We start from the raw sequence: 21,059 nt of genomic DNA, 5'->3' as shown, positions 1-21,059 counted from the left end.
AAAGAGATAAGCAGCACCTGATCAGGACTGAGTTAATTCCAGGACCACCACCCTTCATTCCAGTCTCCTCCAACCCTGGGGAGATAAGCCCAGTTAAGCATATCTGCTGCCTGAATAGTGCCAGGGACAGAGATGGCTCAAGAGATCAGAGCTGCCTCTCTCCCAACTTCCCCCAGCCCAACACCAGTGGGGGATGGTCCTCCTGGGGGTAATCACCCCCAGTAAGGGAACTTTCCACAGTCAGATGATCATTCTATCTGTCCCTCCACCAATGGTCCTCAATAAAAGTATTTGCCTTTCTCCTGCTTGAGGAGATACCTCAGAGAACCAAGTCTCTGTGCCATGCCTTCTCCCCATGAGAAGAAGTCCAAGGATTTCTCTCTTGATTTCTTTTCTCTAGTGCCCATATAAAATATTATTTTATTCTAATTGAATTTGTGTGTGGGAGGATGTAATTTTTTTTTTGCGGGGCAATAAGGGTTAAATGACTTGCCCAAGGTCACACAGCTAGTAAGTGACAAGTGTCTGAGGTCGGATTTGAACTCAGGTCCTCCTGAATCCAGGGCTGGTGCTTTATCTACTGTGCCACCTAGCTGTCCCCAGGTGTAATTCTTTTTATTTTTTATTTTATTTTGTTTTTTTGCAGGGCAATGAGGGTTAAGTGACTTGCCCAGGGTCACACAGCTAGTAAATGTTAAGTGTCTGAGGCTGGATTTGAACTCAGGTCCTCCTGACTCCAGGGCCAGTGCTATATCCACTGCACCACCTAGCTGCCCCCTCCCCAGATGTAATTCTTTTTTTTTTTTTTTTTAGTGAGGCAATTGGGGTTAAGTGACTTGCCCAGGGTCACACAGCTAGTAAATGTTAAGTGTCTGAGGCTGGATTTGAACTCAGGTACTCCTGACTCCAGGGCCAGCGCTCTATCCACTGTGCCACCTATCTGCCCTCAGGTGTAATTATTCAAAGAGGAATTCCTTAAAGACCCCTATACCCCACCACCATTTCCCCATAACAACATCCAAGTCAATTAATGGTGTAAAAAGAACAATAATCACATTCATATAGTACTTTAAGGTTTGCAAGTCACTTTGTAAATCTTATTTAGTCCTCACTCAGTAAAACTGGCCTGGAGTTGGAGAGAGGGAAGGAAATTCAAGTCCAGAAAGGTCAATTGGAAAGCTCGCTTATGCTACTTATTTTAAAGAACAGTCATGAGAACTATCTCTTTAGCAACTGGTATATGTCATATAGTATTCTTGTCAAAGGACAAGGAAGACTTCTCCTAAGACATGGAAAAGAGTCTTCCAGAGACTTACATTCATTGTTTCCAGTTCATTTTCCACTTGATTCTGGAGGTTTCCTATTATCTGAAAGAAGGAATGACTCATGGAATGTTCTATTTCTTCCAGGGAGAAAACTTTCCACTCCAGCAGTTGCTTCTAAAGAAAATAAATAAATAAATAAATAAATAAATGAACAAGTTTAAGTTCATGATATTGTAAGCATAATAAACATTTAATAGGACAGAATAGAAATATTTAAAATACCAACTACCTCTTCCTAAGAAATACTAGAAGGAAAAGTAGACTTATAAAGGTAAATGTGTCAACTGCCATTTGGATAATGTCCAAAAGTTTTAAGAGACATCTTATTCTCCTTCTTCTCCTCCGTGTGTTACTTGTGTGGTTTCTGGGAGTACTGTTCATATACACCCATGCACATGCGGTATATATAGTCAGAGGTAGGCTGGTTTGAACAGACTCCTGAGAGCCAGTTAGTGGATTGTCAGTGGGATCATTTATACTTTGGAAAAGGACAAATGCCACAAATCAGGGCTTGATTTATAGTTCTATTGATCATCTAGACTTCAGAAAGTAATAGAGAAAATGTTAAAGCAGATTAAATGTAAAAGTGTGCTGTGCATATTTTTTTTTCCTGGAGAGGCAGTTGCTAAACATTTACCAGCACGCCGCTGCACATACATAAATTGGTGTATATTTATTTATTGAGATAAGGCTTGGACTTGTGGTAAACTCCTTTAATCAATGTAGGTAGGCACTTTGCATTTTATAGTCATAGAGAGTTACCTTGAGCACTGAGAAGTAATGTGCTCAGGGTCAGAGGCAAAGACTCTGATGCAGGTCTTCCTAGCTTCAATACTTTCTATACACCATTCATATTTGTGTTTGTGTGTGAGTATACACACACATGTATGTCTATACACACATATAGACATACATGTGTCTATACATATGTGTATAGACTGGTCTAGAAGTAGACCTAGGTTCCAGTCCCTCTTATTCCACAAACTAGCTAGTTATCCTTGGGCAAATCCAGTCTTGGCTTCAGTTTCTTTTCTTCTTTATCCGTGAAATGAGTTGATCTGTGTGACCTCTAATGTCCCTTCTAGCTCTGCCATGTTTATTCTAAGAAATACGGTTTGTATTCCTTTTCTTTTCTTTTCTTTTGCAGGGCAATGGGGGTTAAGTGACTTGCCCAGGGTCACACAGCTAGTAAGTGTCAAGTGTCTGAGGCCGGATTTGAACTCAGGTCCTCCTGAATCCAGGGCCAGTGCTTTATCCACTGTGCCACCTAGCTGCCCCCTGTTTGTATTCCTAATAGTCAATGCTATTTTCCTCCTCAATGCCCTCCAGTGATGGGGAACCTGTTAGTTTATCCATGTAGGAAACACTCCAAATGTGACATTTTTAAAAGTTCTGAGAGACATGATTTCTGGGTAATTTAATTATTTTATTGATAAGGCCAGCATGTTTATTAATAAAAAGATGATCATTCAGTCATCTCTTGGACCAACAACCCCTCATGGCAGTGGGCTAACAGTTTATATGCCCTTGGAAAAGCAGGTGTTCTGAGGGTGGCAATCAACTCTGATTAGTTAACTATTAGTGAGAAAATGAATACTACAATGAAAGAGTGGGTTATATTACAATGAGGGTCTTGGGGTAAGTGACTTGGATCATCCAAATCTTGGTCAAAGAGACAATTTCCATATCACCTGTCTGACAAAAGGGAGAATCCACATTTTCCTAGCCCTGTCTGAGTAAACACAATGAGCAGGAATGTACCCATTAGCCTAAACTTAGAATTTCTTTTCTTTTGATTAGAGTTCAGCTATCTTGGCTGGGTAAGCATTCCAGAAAGATTTTCCATACTGGTTGATTTCTAGATGAGGAAGTAGAAAAGGAGAAATGCCTTGGTCCTAATACAATAGTTATTATTAGTACAAGAGAGAAACAATCATTTCTCACACAAATGAGGAAAGTCCCTTTACTGATGCATAGCAAAACATGCCCTGATGCTCAGTCTCAGAACATTGCCTAGGACACTATCAACAAAGGCAGGAATTGCATTTAGGTCTTCCTGATTCCAAGGCTGGCTGTCTATCCATACCACCACACTGCCTCCCACAGTGCTCTTTTACAAATGAGAAAATCTAGGCTAAACTAGATCAAGCCCCTCTGTGAGAGAATGATAAATTCAGGAACAAAACCTGTTCCCTGTTAATTAAGTATTCCTCCAACAATCTTCACTGTTTGTATCTGTTGCAGAGTTGGCCTTACAGACAGGAAGATCTGGGTTAAGGTCCTGACTCTGAAATAGACTGGATGTGTAAATCTGGGTGTTTCTCTACTTCTCCATGCTCTATGCCCTAGCTTCTTAAACTGTGGGTCGTGACCCCATATGGGGTTGCATAACTGAATGTGGGGGTCATGCTAAATTTGAAAAGAGTAAAAGATTATTTAACATACCTATATACCCAGGGTCACAGAAAATTTTCTCCAGCAAAAAGGGGTTGAGAGTTGTTATGGGGAAATCGATGGGGGTTTGGGATAGGGGAGTGGAAAAAGTTTAAGAAGCCCTGTTCTAGGTAACCTTCTAAGACTTCTACCTATATTGATAGATGGAATTCCTCACCTGGGAGTTCCCTATCCTAATTCTATTAATATAGTAGCATTATTTTAAAACAATACTTTGGTTGGCCCCACAGGAAATATTACTTGTTTTAATCCCTTTCTGTTTTGCAAAAATTTTTGCTGTTGTTTAAATTACCAAACAAAGGAGACCCTTTAACTTTTTAAGTTGCCCCAGGTTCTACCTAGCTACAATCATCCCGAAGTTAGTTACCTTTTTTTGGTTCAGATTTGGGTATTTAGTGAGTCCTCAGTGAATCTTTTATTTTACTGGGCATATGTTGCATTACCTTTTTGAGTTGTTTTATCTTCATTTGATCATATTTTATCTTTCCATACTTATATTAATGTTGGCAAATGTCACAACACCCTAAGAATCCTGCCCTAAGAATCCTGCAAGAGGAGGGAGGCTTCTCTGGAGTCACTACCTTGCACTGCTCTACAAAGTCCAGACACTCCTGCCAGATCTCTTCATTACGAAGGCGAATCTTCATCATGCCCTCTGCGATGCAGTAATCTTTATAAACAAAAGGGAGGAAGATACAAGTTAGTTTAATAGCCACAGGGTGCACATTTCAGCCACTCGGGAGCCTCTTTTACTGCTCTTCTTGGTTACTGTGACTGTCATTCTGGAAAGACTTTCCAACTGACTAAACTGACAATTCAATACATACCACAGAGCTAGAAGGTTTTGCTAATAACAATGTGTACGTTCTTTTGTCTTTCAAGTGGGTTAGGTTCGCATTGTCTCTGATACAGGCGCATGCTACATGAGAATGCCTTGACCAAGGCTGTTTTTATCCCCAATGTCATTAATACTCTACAACTAAGTCTTGCTTAATTTGGGGAAGAGAAGGAAAAGGAAGAAGATGGCAGGGGAACAGTTAAAAGATCAATGTTTGCGATCCAGCTCTGCTACCCCCTTCATCTGACATAAGATGAAGCTGATCCCCAGAGAAATGAAGCAATGTGCCCAAATTTTGATAGCTAGTTGGTGGGCAGAGCTGGGTCTCAAACATAGATCTTCTAACTGTTCCCCTGACATCTGGTACATTTTACAAGCTCCTACTATGTACCAGCCATAGGTACAAAAGTGCCACTGTCCTCAAGGAACTTAAATTCTACATTCCTTATAAATGCCTGTTGGTCTCTTCTATCTTCCTGACTGGTGCTCTCCATTCCCACTGGCCCCTCCTTAGTCCAGGCCTTCAGAGCCTCATATTGCAACAACTGTTAACAACCTCCTACCCAGCCTCTCTGATTGCAGTCTCTCTTTACTATAAGCCATCCTGTATACCAGTGTATAGGTTATATTTCTATTACAAAACTTTGACCATGCCTCTCTCCAGCTCCAAAGCCTTTTGTCTCCACAGTATAAACTCTGTTCCCTGGTTTTCAAGACTAACATGATCTGGACTCACCCTCCTTATCCAGTATTATTTTTCATTGTCCTACAATATGAAACCTCCACTCTAACTGGCCAATCTCCTTCCGTGAACATTCCATAACTACTTATACCTCCATACTTTCACTCATCTCATTGGTTTTCCTTGGGATGATCCATCCAGCCAAATCACACACATTCTTTTAGATCCAGTTTGAGCTGCACCTCCTCCATGACATCTTCCTTGATTATTCTACACTGATCTCTATATCTCTCTGTCTTGGTCTCTTTCTAAGTTTTATTTTCTGTTTTTACATCATAGTCCTTTCCAGATATGAACTGCTCCCTCTCTCCCCACTTCCAAACTTTTTCTTATAATAGAAAAACAATTAAACAAAACCAATAGACACATCAATCGTATGGAATGTTCTATATCCATAGTCCCCCACCTCTCCAAAGAAAAGAGAAGCATTTCCTCATATCTTCTCCAGTTTGCCTCTCCTGAACTCTCATGGTACTTGTAGTCTACACCACAGGGAGGGGTGGAATGATAGGTGGTCATGGTTAGATAGAAAGTCAGCTTCTACTTAAGGTAGTGGAAGGCTTGTGGGTAATGGTGAGAGCCAGTGTGTAACTATCCCTATGGGTGGAGTGAAGTAGTAGGTCCTATGATTTAAGCAGACTGAAGAAACAGGACAGGGATTTTGAAGGGGGCATCAATGTGAACATGTAAGAGTAGAAGCAGAGGAGGAGAGGAAGATGAGAAGCCAGTTGCTGCCCTGAAAAAAGGAGGCAGATGATCTGGGGTGGGGAAGGGGAGGAGGAGGTGGTCATTATTTGGTAGCTACAATAATTCAGATTGGGTGGAAATTTTTGATGGGGTAGACCCAAATTTCAATTGCTTAGTGATAGAGATAAAGGGAGAGCCTGAAAGTGGCAGAGAACAAGAAGTTTTCTGCTTCCCCCTTTGGGATCAGAATGTCAGAGGCAGAGCTGGTGCTGGGGAAGATAGGTGGGAATGTAGCATCATTGGGGAGCCAGGACTCAATGAGGGCTAGTAGATGGGAGAGTTAGAGGAAGAGGTCCAGTTTAAAGGAGAGTTTGTTCATTATGGAACAAGAATTCCAAAGAGCCCAGTGAAAAGGGTAGGCAGGATTGGAGTGCGACATGGTTGAGGTAAGGTTGAGGAGGATGAGGATAAAATAGGGACTGGAGATCTCAAAGGCTGACTACTGATTAATACAACAGGGAGAAAAACAAGAGAAGCATTAGGAATAGTGCTGCTTGGAAGACACATAGTAAAGCTCCCAGTCTCTAAGAGTGTTGTAGAGGTTACTGTGGTGGCCCTGGATCATGGTGGCTCCTAGTTCACTGCTGCAGCTGTTCCTTCTCTAGGGTAGTTGGCATTTATTAATAATACCTTGTATGCGACTTTATAGTTTGCAGAATGCTTTCACAGGCAATACACACACACACACAGATCTCATTTGACAATAACCTTGTGAAGCAGGCAGGGCAAGTAATTCTATCATTTCCATTGAACGAATGAGGAAAGTTGGGTTCAGAAAGGTTAACAGCCCAATCAACAATCTCTTCATTTTGTAGATGAAGGAGGAGATTTTAAATTACTTGCAAAAGATCACACAGCTAACAATCACAGAGAAGGAATTAGTATGCTCCTGATTGGAACTCAGAAGGGACCTTTGAGACCTGTTTCCTCATTTTACAAGGTCACACAGATACTAAGTGGCCTCCTACCTCCAAGTCCAAGACCCTTTCCACTAAATCATTCTGTCTCTCTACTCTTCCTGAATAGAGCTGTCAAGAAAAAAAAAATCCCAAAGTCTCAGCTCCCCAATATTTCCACTTACCTAAATCTTTACTCAAAGACAGAAGAGAAGCATACCATTGATCCAATCTATCTCTTGTGTAGACAGGAGGCAGAATAGTACTGGGAAAAGAAGAAACAAGCTTCAAAGGGTCATACATTTTCACAACATAATTCAAACATCCTTAATGCAATCAAGTTACCAACCCAAGCCTTTTGGATGAAGTTCAACTAGTAGTGGACCAAGGAGTTGGATTCAGTATAAGAATCTCAAGTGCTTCTGCATTCCCTTAATTACCCAGGAAGTAACATTTAATGAGACCCCAGGGGGTTGGAAGTGGTGGGTTTTCCTCACCCCCCTCTCCCAATCAGCCAGGGGCTTTGGTACAAATGCACTGGCTGTATCAATCCATTATGCCATAAGTTTTTGTTGCTGTTTTTTTTTTTTAAGGAGGCACTATTAAAGTCTAGGAGACAGAACTGTTGACCAGGGACAGGATGCTGGGCCTGGAGTCAGAAAAACCTGAGTTCAAAACCAGGCTCAGATGCTTGGTAGCTATGTGACCTAGGAAAAGTAATTTCAAATCTGTTTATCTCAGTTTCCTCACTGTAAAGTAGGTATAATAATAGCACCTACTTCCCAGGGTTGTTTTGAGGATCAAATAGAATAATTTTTGTAAAGTATTTAGCACAGTGCCTGGCACTTAATCAGTGCTTAATCAGTGTTTCCTTCCTTCCTTCCATCCTTCTTTCCCCAAAAAGTGGTCCAAGCATACCCATTCCCCAATACTTCCTCTACCAAGTTACAGAATTTCATTGGACCTATCCAATTGTGATTAGCCCTGGTAAACAGTTCTATCTTTTGGACCAGAATGATAATGATTTCCCCCTCTTCCTTCTCCTCTTCCTCTTCCTCTTTGTCCTCCTCCTTCTCACCCACGTGATCACTGACCAAACTAGCCAGTGCATTTGTACCAGGACATCAGACTGATTGGGAGAAGGGGTGAGGAACACCCACCACTTCCAATCTCCTGGGTCTCATTGCATACTACTTCCTTGAGAGCTAGCTTGTAAATATAAAGAAAAAAATCATGAGGTCAGAAACCACCTCTAGAGTTCTTTGTATTCATCCTCTCATCCTTCTGCTTTCCCATCTCAGAATGAGTTGTTTCTCATCACTTATTAGTGAGTGATTCAAGCTGTTTAAATGCACTCAGTGGAGGTAACTTTGCTTGCCACTCTCCATACCTAATTGAGTTGAGAATTCTGATTCTCTCCTGGTTTAATCTTTCCAGCTGCCTTATCATGTGTTCCATCTCTAGCTTTACAGATGGAGGATGTTGGATCTTCTCACTCTCCATGAATTCCCTAAAGGACACAAAAATATTTGGGCAGGAATAAGAGTGAATCAAAGTAAAGGAAACAAAATAGTTTTTAAATACAAGCCCCAGAAATAACACACAGACACACATTTATATGTATATATGTATATATGTGTGTGCACATTTCCAAGGAGGAGGATCTGACCAGAAGGAATTTCTAATTTGAGCATAAAATAAATATCTAAGGGCTTTGGTTTCCCCCGTATTTTAATAGGCAGACTATCTTCAATGTGACCATTTTTATATTTAAAATAACTATATGTAAAAATAACAAAGAATATAATGTAGATGCTATCTACCTCCAGATAGGTGAGGGATTCAGAATGAAGTTTTCTCTTTTTTGGACATGGCTAATGTAAGGATTTGTTTGCTCTACTATACATATTTATAACAATTTTTGTTTTTCTTGCTTTCTTAATGGGAGGGGTAAAGGGAAATGGAAAGGAGAGAATTTGGAACTGAAATGAAATAAAATTGAATTTTAAAGAAAGAATACAGGCAGCTAGGTGGCGCAGTGGATAAAGCACCGGCCCTGGATTCAGGAGTACCTGAATTCAAATCTGGCCTCAGACACTTGACACATACTAGCTGTGTGACCCTGGGCAAGTCACTTAACCCCCATTGCCCTTCAAAAAAAAAAAAGTAAGAAAGAATACAATGGGCATCTCCCCGCCCACCCTATTCTGCACCAACACAGTTTTTGTTATGCTTTAGCAATCCCAGCAATATATATTCCTTTTGTAAATGAAAGCTTTGCCTCACAACCGAATGCAGAGAGAACTCAAACAATTGTGCAGATGCTATCTAAGGCTCCAGAATTTGCTATTAATAAGGTTTCAGACCTGAAATTCCGAATCATTGATTCCTTCTTCATGTTCTTCCAGAATTTCAGCAGATCTTGCCACCTGTGGTAGTTACTGATTTCCTGCTTTAGGTTGGATTCCATTAGATTAATGTACAGTTTAGCAATAGCTCTTTGGTTTCCCAGTAGGGCTTGGTTTATGATCTGTAAAGGTTAGATGGTGAACAGTGATCTTGGGTACAAAGCTCTCTCTCTCTGAACTCCCAGAGTGTGGTACTACAGCTTTTGAATTAGAAGGGACCTTAGTACCTCTTTGCATTTCTACTCAAACTCTCTCATTTTACAGATAAAAACACCAAGGTCATATATTGCAAACCCTTCCCTTTTCTGAGGTCCACAGAACTTATATAACTTGCCTGAGGTCACACAGGGAGTGACAGGGCCGACACTTGAACCTAGGTTATCCTGAGTCCAAATCCAGTGTTCTTTCCTCTGCACCATGTTACCTCTCATGGTACTCTGAGTCTCTTACTGTTCTGCAACATTTTATGGTGATTTGTATTTTTATTGTCAAAGTTAATATAATTATTTGATTTGGAAAGTTTTGTGAAAGAAAGGGTATCTTGCTTCTCTCTGTGGTCTTCATGGAACTTAGTACTAGGCTTTGCACACAGTAGAGAGGAAAGGAAGGAAGGGAGGGAGGAAGGAAGAAAGGAAGAAAGGAAGGAAGAGGAGGAAGGGAGGGAGGGAAGAAGGAAAGAAGGCTGGCTTACATTATAGGGGACTTTAAGACTTGCAATGTGCTTCACATAAATGACCTCATTTCATCCTCACAATAACCCTATGAGGTAAGTACTACAGCTATTATTATCCTCATTTTATAGATAACCAAGTTGAGGCTCAGAAAAATTAAATGATCTTACCACAACTACATAATTAGCATCAGAAGTGGGATTTAAACCCAGGTCTCCCCAGACTCTATGTCCAGAGTACTTTGTACTATATCATGCTATATAGGAAGGAAGGAAAAACAAGAAATTAATCAAGCTCTTTTTATTTATTTATTTTTAAAATTCTTACCCTATATAAAATAAGTTAAATGAACCAGTTTTTTTCCCAAAGATGCTTATAATTTTTTGTATTGACAAAAAATAACAGTAAAAGGAATAATCATGATTAATAAACTGATATCAAAGAAAAACAGGAGAAGTTTTTATCTACACACATATACATCCATGGAGATATAGATATACATATATATATTTGTGCATATTATAAAAGCATATATACACATCTATCCATGGATATACACATATGCATATATGTAACCCTGGCCTAAAGAACAAATTATGTGGGATTTTCTCCTCATTGGTGGAAATCAATGCCCTGAGTTGGCACAAAGGGTGGAGTTGGTGAGAGAGAGTAGGAGAAGAGAGAGATCCTGAACTTTTCTGGCTCCCACACTGAGAGAGAAGATAAGTGAATCCAATCTCTCTTCAGGTTGCTGAAGGGAGAGATGGACTTTGGAAAGAAGTCAACTTGAGAGGAACTGGCAGTCTTTATCACATTCATATTCCTAACTTACTATACTAGAGAGTTCAAGGAAAAAGCATCTGGGGGCAAATCTGGGACTGTCTCAGTCAAGCTGAGTTCTTTGGCTCCCAATGGGAAAGCTCATTGACTCAGTCTGATGTAGATTCTCATATGTATACTTTCTCTGATTTCTGGTTGGCTACCAATTTAGACAAATGGATTTCTTTGCTATCTACTATGTTGTATTCATTATAGAACTGACATCTAGGGGGAAAGGGGTCAAGCTTTGGATACATAGCTTGCAGTCTTCCTTTTTTGTTAATGAAAAGCAATCAGGAGTTTATCTTGAACCTAAAAATTACATCCCCATGACTTATAATATATAAGTGAGCAGACAGATATAATTCTGGCCAGTATCCTCCCTTTCTGAGGAGAGCAGAGTGGTCAGATGCTGGCCACAATCTACTGCTTCCCCTTTTGGCAGCGATCAGTTTCCCCAGGAGAAGATTGTGGAGAGAAGATGCTGGTAATGTCTATTCTTGCCTCCCTGGGAGCCACCTCTAGACAGACCAGTGTAGATATACATAACTTACACGAGCAAAACCAATAGTACTTCACATATGTGTATATTTATATGCATGTATAGTTACATTATAAATAGATGCATATTTACACATATATATATTTCTATAGGGTATATATTTGTGTGTGTATATATATATGTATAGTGTAGTAACTTTTCACTTCTCTGAAGGATGTGACTAGCTAGAATGCTGATAAGACTCTTAAAAAGCTTCAAAATTGTCCTCTAAAAAGCCAAAACAGAAGGACATACATTATTGTCATAAGTGAAGCTCTTCAGGCCCTCCTTTGGAATCTATTTGCTTTTATTTTACACAAAATTATAACAAACTTCATGATCAGACTTCATAGTCCACAGCTGATTAGAAACACCAAATTATAAAAGTGTGGGAGGGGTGAGGTGGGGGAAGCAGGCACAGTTAACTCAATTTCATTCAATTGAACAAACACATATTTAAGTGCCATCTACGTACAAGGGGGCATATTCTGGCAAATGCTGGGGATGGAAACATACAAAACGACATAGTCCTTCCCTCCCCAACTAAGAATTTCTATATTGGTAGCAACAAGAGGTTAAAGCTAATACAGTGTTGAGGGAGATAGAAAAACTATAAAAAGCAAACACAAGAACTTAAAAATAAAAAAACCCAAAACACAGCCATATAGGCCCATTTAGCATAGAGGTGAACAGCTCTATGAATCTCAGTAGTCCCCCACAGCAAAGAATTGGAATTTGTAATGATGTCAAATTATATTGAACAAACTCTAAGACGATATGAGAGGTAGCTAGAAAGCCAGTCTCAGAGTCAGGAAGAAGCTGAGTAAGTCACTTATCCATTCAAAGCCCACAGACAACTCTCTAATTTGAGCTGATCTGTATTGGTGAAGGGAATTTCCTCACCAGGACTTCCCTATACCAATGAAAAGAGGCCTGAACAATAACAACAACAAAAAAGACTCTAAGAAGACAGGAGTACAAGATATATCTACATACACACACACACACACACACACACACACACACACACATTAGAAAGATTTCCATTCCAAATAGTTAAAATAATGTGTTGGCATCTAGAGTGTGGGTGGGTTAGGTGGTGGTGCATCGATAGGGCACTGGAACTGGAGTCAGAAAGATCTGAGTTTAAATCTGGCCTCAGACACTGACTAGCTATGTGATCCTGGGCAAGTTACTATAGCGTTTGCCTCATTTTTCTCATCTGTAAAATGAGGGTAATAATAGCACCTACCTCCCAGGGCTGTGGTGAGGATCTAATGAGATAATTGTAAAATGCTTAGCACAGTGCACATAGTAAACACTATATAAATGTTGTTATTTTTATTATTTTCAGTCCTTTGGAAAATTCACTAATATGGAACAACTTAATTCTCTAGTAGTCCCAGAGTTGTGCAGTGAGGAACCATGACATCTTTTGGCTTGGATTTCCTCCCTGAGAGTTGCTATGAAGATTGACTTACCATAGCTTCTTTATGAATCAGCCTCTCTACATCAGGGGAGAGGAGGTAGGCATTATCTTTTAAAATTCCCGTGTATTTCTTCAGTACTTTCCCTAACTGGAGAGTAAAAAGCAACATCAAGAATACACTCTCAACGTCTTTATCATGGAATATGAATTTTTAAATTGCAATTGTCATTTATACATTGCTTTACTATACACACACTATCTCATTAAAAACAACAAACAGGGGGCAGCTAGGTGGCAGAGTGGATAAAGCACCGGCCCTAGATTCAGGAGGATCTGAGTTCAAATCCAGCCTCAGACAGCTGACACTTACTAGTTGTGTGACCCTGGACAAGTCACTCAACCCTCATTGCCCCACAAAACAAACAAACAAACAAACAAACAAATGAAACACATGATATCATCCTTTCATACTGACATCATTACAAATACCAGTTCTGTACTGTGGGGGACCACTGAGATTCAGAGATAAGTACCAAGGATATAATTATTCCCATTTTACAGATGAGGAAACTGAATCTGAGAGACATTAAGTGGCTTGTCCAGGGTCAGATAATTAGTAAGCACCTGAGTCAGAATTTGAATTCAGGTCTCCTTATTCTTAAATCTAACACCCCAGTATCCATCATGCCATGTTGCTTCTGAATAAAGTCACCACCACAACAGTAACATATGACATAGAAAGAAGCCATGTAAACTTTAGCTCACTTTCTCAGCTCTGAGGGCTTCCAGTTTTCTCAGTGCTGTATCAAAGTCTTTGATCCATTTTCTTCTGTTTAAGAGTTTCTTGTTTAACTTCTCCCATAGTTCCCACAAATTCTGCAAAGTGTAGTTTATGGAAGGTCAACAGAAACATTCCAAGTAAAAAGACATACAAAAAACAATAAATAGGACCCTAGAGGAAGCAGCAGGATCCAAAAGCCAACAAGCCACAGCAGGCTGCAGCCTCTTACCTATGCTCTTACCTGAAATTGGAAAATTTCCAATCCTATATCACCTTCAATTTCTTTGAAGAGAAAGTCAATATTTCCATCATTCTCTGACAGTTTTTTCAAAAGCTCCTCTCCAGGCACCATGATAAGAGCTTCCATCTCCTTAAATAAGCAAGGAGCACCATTAGCTATCAAATACCATACATAAGTTAACCTCCATTCTATAGCTGGTCCATTCATATTCACAGGGTCATAGAAGGACAGATTTGACCTTGGAGAGGCCAAGTCCCAACTCCCCTCATTTCACAGATTAAGGAAACTGAGGCAAAGTGAGGTTAAGTGACTTGCCCAGAGTCACAGAGCGAATGTGTCTGATGATAAAATAAATAACAATACAAAATACAGTATGCTAAGTGCTCAGCTGGTGTACACACAATATGCAACCTATGTAGGAAGAGGACATTATTGATGACTAGGAAGGAAAGCCTCCAGGGAAGAGATTAGAAATTGGACTGGACCTTGAAGGCAGGATAGGGCTTAAATAAGTAAAAAGACAAAGGCTGCCATAGCTGAGAAGGGGAGGAATGCATTCCTCAGAGGAAAAGAGTAAGTAATGTTGTAGGTGGATGCAGAAATGTCCTAAATGCCAGGCTGAGGAGGTTGGAATTTAATCTATTTATGGGGGGAGCCATCAAAGATAGGGGAAGGGGACAGCTAGGTGGCAAAGTGGATAAAGCACCAGCCCTGGATTCAGGAGGACTTGAGTTCAAATCCAGCCTCGGACACTTGACACTTACTAGCTGTGTGACCCTGGGCAAGTCACTTAACACCCATTGCCCCACAAAAACAAAAAAACAAAAACAAAGATGGGGAAGTTTGTACAAAGCAATGTTTTAGGTTGATTAATCCGATAGCAGGACATAAAACAGAATGGGGAGGGGGGAAGAGACGTGAAATCTCACCATTCCAATCTGTGATATTTCTTTCTGTAGGTTTCTCAAGTTGGCCTCATGGGCACGTCTTCTTCGATTATCCAAACGCTGAATGATGTCACTATTAGTCTTCTCAGGAACTATAAAAGGCAAAGAACATGGGATAATAGAGAAATGTATCAGTGGCAGAATGGAACCAAAGTCCAGCAAAAATGCTTAAAATTCCCTAACTTTAGAATTAGAAAAGGGAGACTGTTTTATTCTGTACATGAAGTTCAGATAGCAATAATCGCTACTCATCTTCATTGAGACAATTTATTTAGCAAATACCCACTATATATGGGAATATACATCCAGTGGAAGTGTTCATTATGTTTTCTGATGATGTCATTTCCCAGAATTCCGAGGAGATAGGTAATTTCACAGGCAGAAGCAAAGACTGGGATCTTAAAGATTTATGGGCCTTAATTTAGAAGAATAAAAACTAATCTAATTTGAGTGTTACTGATGGAACTATTATGTATCATCATCATTAAAGTATATACAATCAATGCAACCGGACACGAGTAAATTCTTTTTTGATAACTATAATATAAATTTCTTTTAACTATCCTAAGAAAGATAAAGTTCTTAGGTGTTACATATATCATCTTTCCATGTGGAAATGTAAACACTTATGATTATTCTTTCATGTTTATATTTTTATGGTTCTCTTGAGTTTTTTGTATAAATGTCTAATTTTCTATTCAGCTCTGGCCTTTTCATCAGGAATGCTTGAAGGTCCTCCATTTAAATAATGTTGTAATCCTAACTCCTTTGCCTCTCAGAATATCATGTTCTAAGCCCTCCACTACATTAACGTGAAAGCCACTAAATCTTGTGTGATCCTGACTGTGGCTCCACAACATGTGAATTATTTCTTTCTGGCTGCCTGAGGTATTTTCTCTTTGACCTGAGAGTTCTGGAATTTGGTTATAATATTCCTGGGAGTTTTCATTTGGGGATTTATTTCAGGAGTGGTGGCTTCTTTCAATTTCTATTTTACACTCTGCTTCTAAGATATCAGGGCAGTTTTGATAATTTCTCAAAATATAATGTTTTAGGATCTTTCTTTGATCATGGTTTTCAGGTAGTCTAAAAATTCTTAAACTATCTCTCCTGGATCTATTTTCTAGGTCAGTTGTTTGTCCTATGAGATATTTCACATTTCCCCCCATTCTTTTGCCTTTGTTTTATTGTTTCTTGATGTGTCATGGAATCATTAATTTCCACTTGCCCAATTCTAATTTTTAAAGAATTATTTTCTTCAGTGAGCCTTTGTACCTCTTTTCCCACTTAGCCAATTCTGTTTTTTGAGTTGTTTTCTTCAGTGAATTTTTATGCCTTGATTACCATTCAATTCTGTTTTTAAAGTGCTGTTTTCTTCAGTATTTTTGTGCCTCTTTTACCAAACTGTTAATTATCTTTTCATAATTTTCCTGTATCACTCTTGTTTCTTTTCCCAACATTTCCTCTACTGCTCTTATTACTCTCTTTAATTCTTCCAGGAATTCTTGTTGGGCTTGGATTCAATTAGGGCTTTTCTTTGAGACTATGTTTGTATCTATTTTCACATTGTTGTCTTCTCAATTTATGTCTTGATCTTCCCACCATTGCAGTAGCTTTTTTTGTTTTTGTTTTTTGGGGTTTTTTGGTGGGGCAGTGAGGGTTAAGTGACTTGCCCAGGGTCACACAGCTAGTAAGTGTCAAGTGTCTGAGGTCAGATTTGAACTCAGGTCCTCCTGAATCCAGGGCCAGTGCTTTATCTACTGTGCCACCTAGCTGCCCCGCCCCCCCAGTAATAGCTCTTTTTGGTCAAATTCTTTTGTTGTTGTTTGCTCATTTTTCCAATCTATTTCTTGACTTTGAACTTTATGTTAAAGTTGGATAGTGTTCACCTGGGAATGTATGGGGGGAGGTACTGTCCTGAGCTTTAGACTTTTTTTGTGCTACTGTTTTCAGATGTAGTTCTGTGCATCTGCAAGTTTTTGGTGCTTCCTAGGAGAGGTGTGGTCACTGCTCTCCTGGTCTGCACTCTGGTCATTACCCCAGTAAGGTTCCTTGGTCCTCTATAGCAGCAAGTGTTAGCACTCCTTTTTGTCTTGGAAGTGTGACTCAGACCTGTGCTGTTTTGTAACTGACCCCCAGTGCTCCTATATATCCTGAAACTGTGACCCAGTACTGTGTATGAGTAATAGAGTTGCCAATCAGTGCCAGCTGTCCCCAGTGCCAACAAAGGGTCCCCTATAATATCTTTCTGACCAGCTGACACCCTTATGATCTCTGGTCTGAGAGTTCCCAAAGTTGTTGCTGCTGCTATGGCTGCTGTTGCTACCACCCTATGCATGGACTCCAAAAAGACTTTTACTTCAGTGTAACAAACTTTTCGTGCTGACCTTCTAAGTCATCCTACACTGGAAAAATGTTTCACCCTGACCCTTTTGTTGGTTATGCTGCTCTAAAATTTGATTTGAGGGATTATTTTTAAATTGTTTAGAGAGGAATGTTGAGAAAGTTCAGCTAGGTTGCCTCTAATCTGCCATCTTGGCTCTAATCAGAGCTATTTTTAATTTTAAAATATGGCCCAGCCTGCCATATTTAAAATAGTAAGGATAGATAGGATTTCTAAAACTAAGAAACTGTAAAATCAAGACCTATCAATAAACTATTTATTTGTAATGGAGTATTACTGTGCTGTAAGAAATGAGGAATATGATGACTATAGAGAAGCATGAAAAGACTTCAAAAACTGATGCAGAATAAAGTAAGCCGTGCCAAGGAAACCATGTACATAATGACTTCAACAGTGTAAATGGAAAGAACCACCACCAGCAAAGAGTTGAAAAATTATTAAGAACAAGCATTGGGCAGCTAGGTGGCACAGTGGATAAAGCACTGGCCTTGGATTCAGGAGTACCCGAGTTCAAATCCAGCCTCAGACACTTGACACTTAATTAGCTGTGTGACCTTGGGCAAGTCACTTAACCCTCATTGCCCTGCAAAAATTAAAAAAACAAAAACAAAGAGAGCTGATATCTTGGGACAGCTAGATGGCGCAGTGGATGAAGTACTGGCCCTGGATTCAGGGGGACCTGAGTTCAAATCCGGCCTCAGACACTTGACACTTACTAGCTGTGTGACCCTGGGCAAGTCACTTAACCCCAATTGCCTCACCAAAAAAAAAAAAAAAAAAAAAGAACAAGCATGGTGTTAAAGAGGAAATTCCAAAAGACAGCTCCCCTAACTCCTTTCCAGTGGTGGGAATTCCACAGGTGTGCAACCTTGAATATATTTTCTGATTTTTTAAATATATTAATCAGTTTTTCTGGTTGTTTTTCCTCTCCTTTCTTTTTCCTTTAAAAATATTCTTAGTCCTATATGCTGGCTGTCTGAGAAGGTGAAGGGGGAAGCATGAAAAAGTAAATTTAAGGGATATAAAAACAAAAGATAACAATAAAAATTATTTTTAAAAAGCCAGTTGTCTTTGAACTCCTAGAAATTGTCACATGGAAGACAAAACGGGTTGAAAGTAAATATTTCAGTCTTACTCTCAGTCCATAATCTAGAAACTAATGCTTTTAAAATGACCTTAATTCTTCTGAAACTCAAAGATAAATCATGTTCATCAAATATTAACTGCATATTTGATACTCTAATGTAGCTGATATTTAGCGTTTAAAACTAGACACAGCTATCATAACCAACCTCCGATAAGGTGATATTTGAGCCAATTTATATGTTGTTTTCCCTACTAGAATGTAAGATTCTTGAGAGCAGAGACTGCTGTCTTACTTGCTTGCTTGTATCTCCATCTTGAGAGCTTAGCACATTGGGTAAATGAATAGTTTCATGTTACAAGATCTTACAAAATCGCTAAATATGTATATGTTTTCAAGTAGGTCTTTTCCCATCAGAGGTAAATCAGAAGGATCTAGGAAACAGGTTGTTATGAAATCTTCAGCTTACCAATATAGTCACTTAAGCCTCTTACTTCTCGGGCTGCAATCATATTTTCAGTTTCCCGAGTCTTTTCCATGGTAGCTATTTGGATTTCCCTGAAACCGACAAACAGGAAAAAGTTTGAACGCCAAACAATCATTGAAATTTTAAACAATAATCCTCTCAAACTTACAATATTATCAACTAGAAGAGGACTGCTACAGCACCTATCCCAATAAGGATATTCATTGCCTGTTGGACCGGTGTTCTACTATTGGACCATGGCACTTCCACTACTTCCTTCATCCCCTCTCCCTCTTGCCCCTAAGTGTTGACCTCACTTCCGGGCCACCCGCTCCCAACTATGCCAGAGCACATGTAGCCTGCTCCTTTTCAGTCTCGCCTTTATATGCTGTCTTCCCTACAAGATTACAAGATCCTTGAGGGTAGAGAATCCTTGCTTGATTATATCTCCATCTCCAGAGCTTAGCACAATGCCTAGAAAATAGTAAGCATAATAAATCCTTTGTCTATATGTCTGTCTCTGTCTTTCTGTCTGTCTATCATTATCTATCTATCTATCTATCTATCTATCTATCTATCTATCTATCTATCTATCTATCTATCTATCTATCTATCTATCTATCATCTATCTTCCTTCTATCTTCCCTCCCTTCCTTCCTCTCTCCCTCCCTCCCTCCCTCCCTTCCTTCCTTCCTTTCCTAAATTGTTGTTCAGATCAAAAATAGCATCCAGATAACTTTGGAAAGACTGATGATTCAGGGATTTTTCCTACTTAAGATGCCAACATGGAGTACCTTGTCCTTAAAAATATTATCTTAATTGCCTAAATTAAAATCTGATGGGAGGGAATTCATTCACCAATTAGACTGGCTCCAAATGGAATTCTTAGGATGAGATTTACGAAAATAATAATGTTTTACAGTTTTTAAAGCTATTTCACATTTGATCCTTGAAATAAATCACACTATGAGAGGCAAGGTGGCAGCAGGTAGTGGATAGAGGTCCAGCCTTGGCTCAAGATCTGCCTCTGACACATGCTTGACATGTAACCTTGGGCAAGTCATTTAACTTTTTAGTGGACCCAGGCAACTCTCTCAGATAAATAGTTTTATATTTATATTTTATATTGTTGATTTGCATCTGTGGAAATAGTTTCAATACTTACAGTGTCCTACATGGATGAAATATGGATCTGGACCAAAAGAAAACAAAAACCAACCACTCTATGAGGTGTAGAGGTAGGTATCCTGGTGTAGCTAAAAAGTGTACAGGAGTCAGGAGACACCTGAATTCCAGTCATGGTCCTGAAATTTGCTAGCTATGTGACATTGGGAAAATTACTCAAATTCTCTTACCGCTGGTTGTCTTATCTGTAAAATGGGGATAATTATATTCCCACTAATCATCTCACAAAGTTGTTGTAAGGAAAATACTTGTAAAATTTAAGATGCCACATAAATGTGAGTTATTGTAAGGAATAGATGTAGCTGAAGGAATACAAGGCAAAATTCACTAACTCCAGTGCTGCTAAGTGCCTCTTTGAGGCACTGAAATGTAATTTTCAGACCCCTGTCTCTATCTTCCTAATTCGTGAGTAGACCTCAGGAACTCCTACTAGGAGGAAATATAAAAAAAGATAAAAAGAGACTGGATACAGACCTCAAAAAAAGCTTAAATAGTTTTCAGACATAAACAGCTTCACAAAAAAGCAATCATTCCCTTTGATAAAAGTCTTCACAATTAGAAACTACTCCAGTAAATGAGAGTAGCAGCTCAGTAGAAAAGAAGCCACACAGCAGAGGACAGTAACTACTTTGCAGAGAATCAAGTGGCAATTTTTGGAAGTGGAATGAGGCAGTAATGAAGCATAGCAGGTTGCCAAGAGACTTAGTGATGGAGTTATGAGAGGGATGCCAGCTGGGATACAATGGCAGAATGATGAGCTTTCTGGAAGAGTCCTTTTTTCCCCATGGGCAGAATGTGAATTTGAGGGAGATTATACTCCCTTTATGTATATTTTTGGAGGTAGAAATAATTCCTCATTATTTATCTTTTCATTTTGTTTTATCAAATACCTTTTGCTCTGAATTCACATGTTATCTGGCTAGGTCTAATAAAAAAAAAAAAAGCTTTTCAGAAGCCTTAAATGAATTGATACAAAGTGAAGTGAACAGAACTAGGAGAACATTGTACACAGTAACACAGTAACAGCAACACTATCGCAATGATCAACTATGAAAGACTTAGCTACTCTGATCAAAACAAT

The 21,059-nt window shown here is 39.3% G+C and overlaps 1 protein-coding gene across 1 annotated transcript in view; it reads right to left on the bottom strand.

Annotated features, from left to right (window-relative positions):
- The window catches only part of CCDC180 (coiled-coil domain containing 180), a 122,231-nt gene that overhangs the window by 96,504 nt on the left and 4,668 nt on the right, over positions 1-21,059 (bottom strand). Inside the window, exons 4-13 of the mRNA XM_043989531.1 lie at positions 18,797-18,885; positions 14,822-14,931; positions 13,893-14,021; positions 13,636-13,746; positions 12,923-13,018; positions 9,369-9,532; positions 8,393-8,512; positions 7,188-7,267; positions 4,361-4,449; positions 1,317-1,439 (exon numbers count right to left, since the gene is read on the bottom strand). Of these exons, the coding sequence (XP_043845466.1) occupies positions 1,317-1,439; positions 4,361-4,449; positions 7,188-7,267; positions 8,393-8,512; positions 9,369-9,532; positions 12,923-13,018; positions 13,636-13,746; positions 13,893-14,021; positions 14,822-14,931; positions 18,797-18,885 (1,111 nt within the window). The remainder of the gene's footprint in view (positions 1-1,316; positions 1,440-4,360; positions 4,450-7,187; positions 7,268-8,392; positions 8,513-9,368; positions 9,533-12,922; positions 13,019-13,635; positions 13,747-13,892; positions 14,022-14,821; positions 14,932-18,796; positions 18,886-21,059) is intronic.

This window comes from Dromiciops gliroides, chromosome 2 (genome assembly GCF_019393635.1).
Source record: "Dromiciops gliroides isolate mDroGli1 chromosome 2, mDroGli1.pri, whole genome shotgun sequence".
NCBI lineage: Eukaryota > Metazoa > Chordata > Mammalia > Microbiotheria > Microbiotheriidae > Dromiciops > Dromiciops gliroides.
The sequence above is the reverse complement of the archived record's forward strand: the minus strand, read 5'-3'. Positions and strand labels throughout refer to the sequence as shown.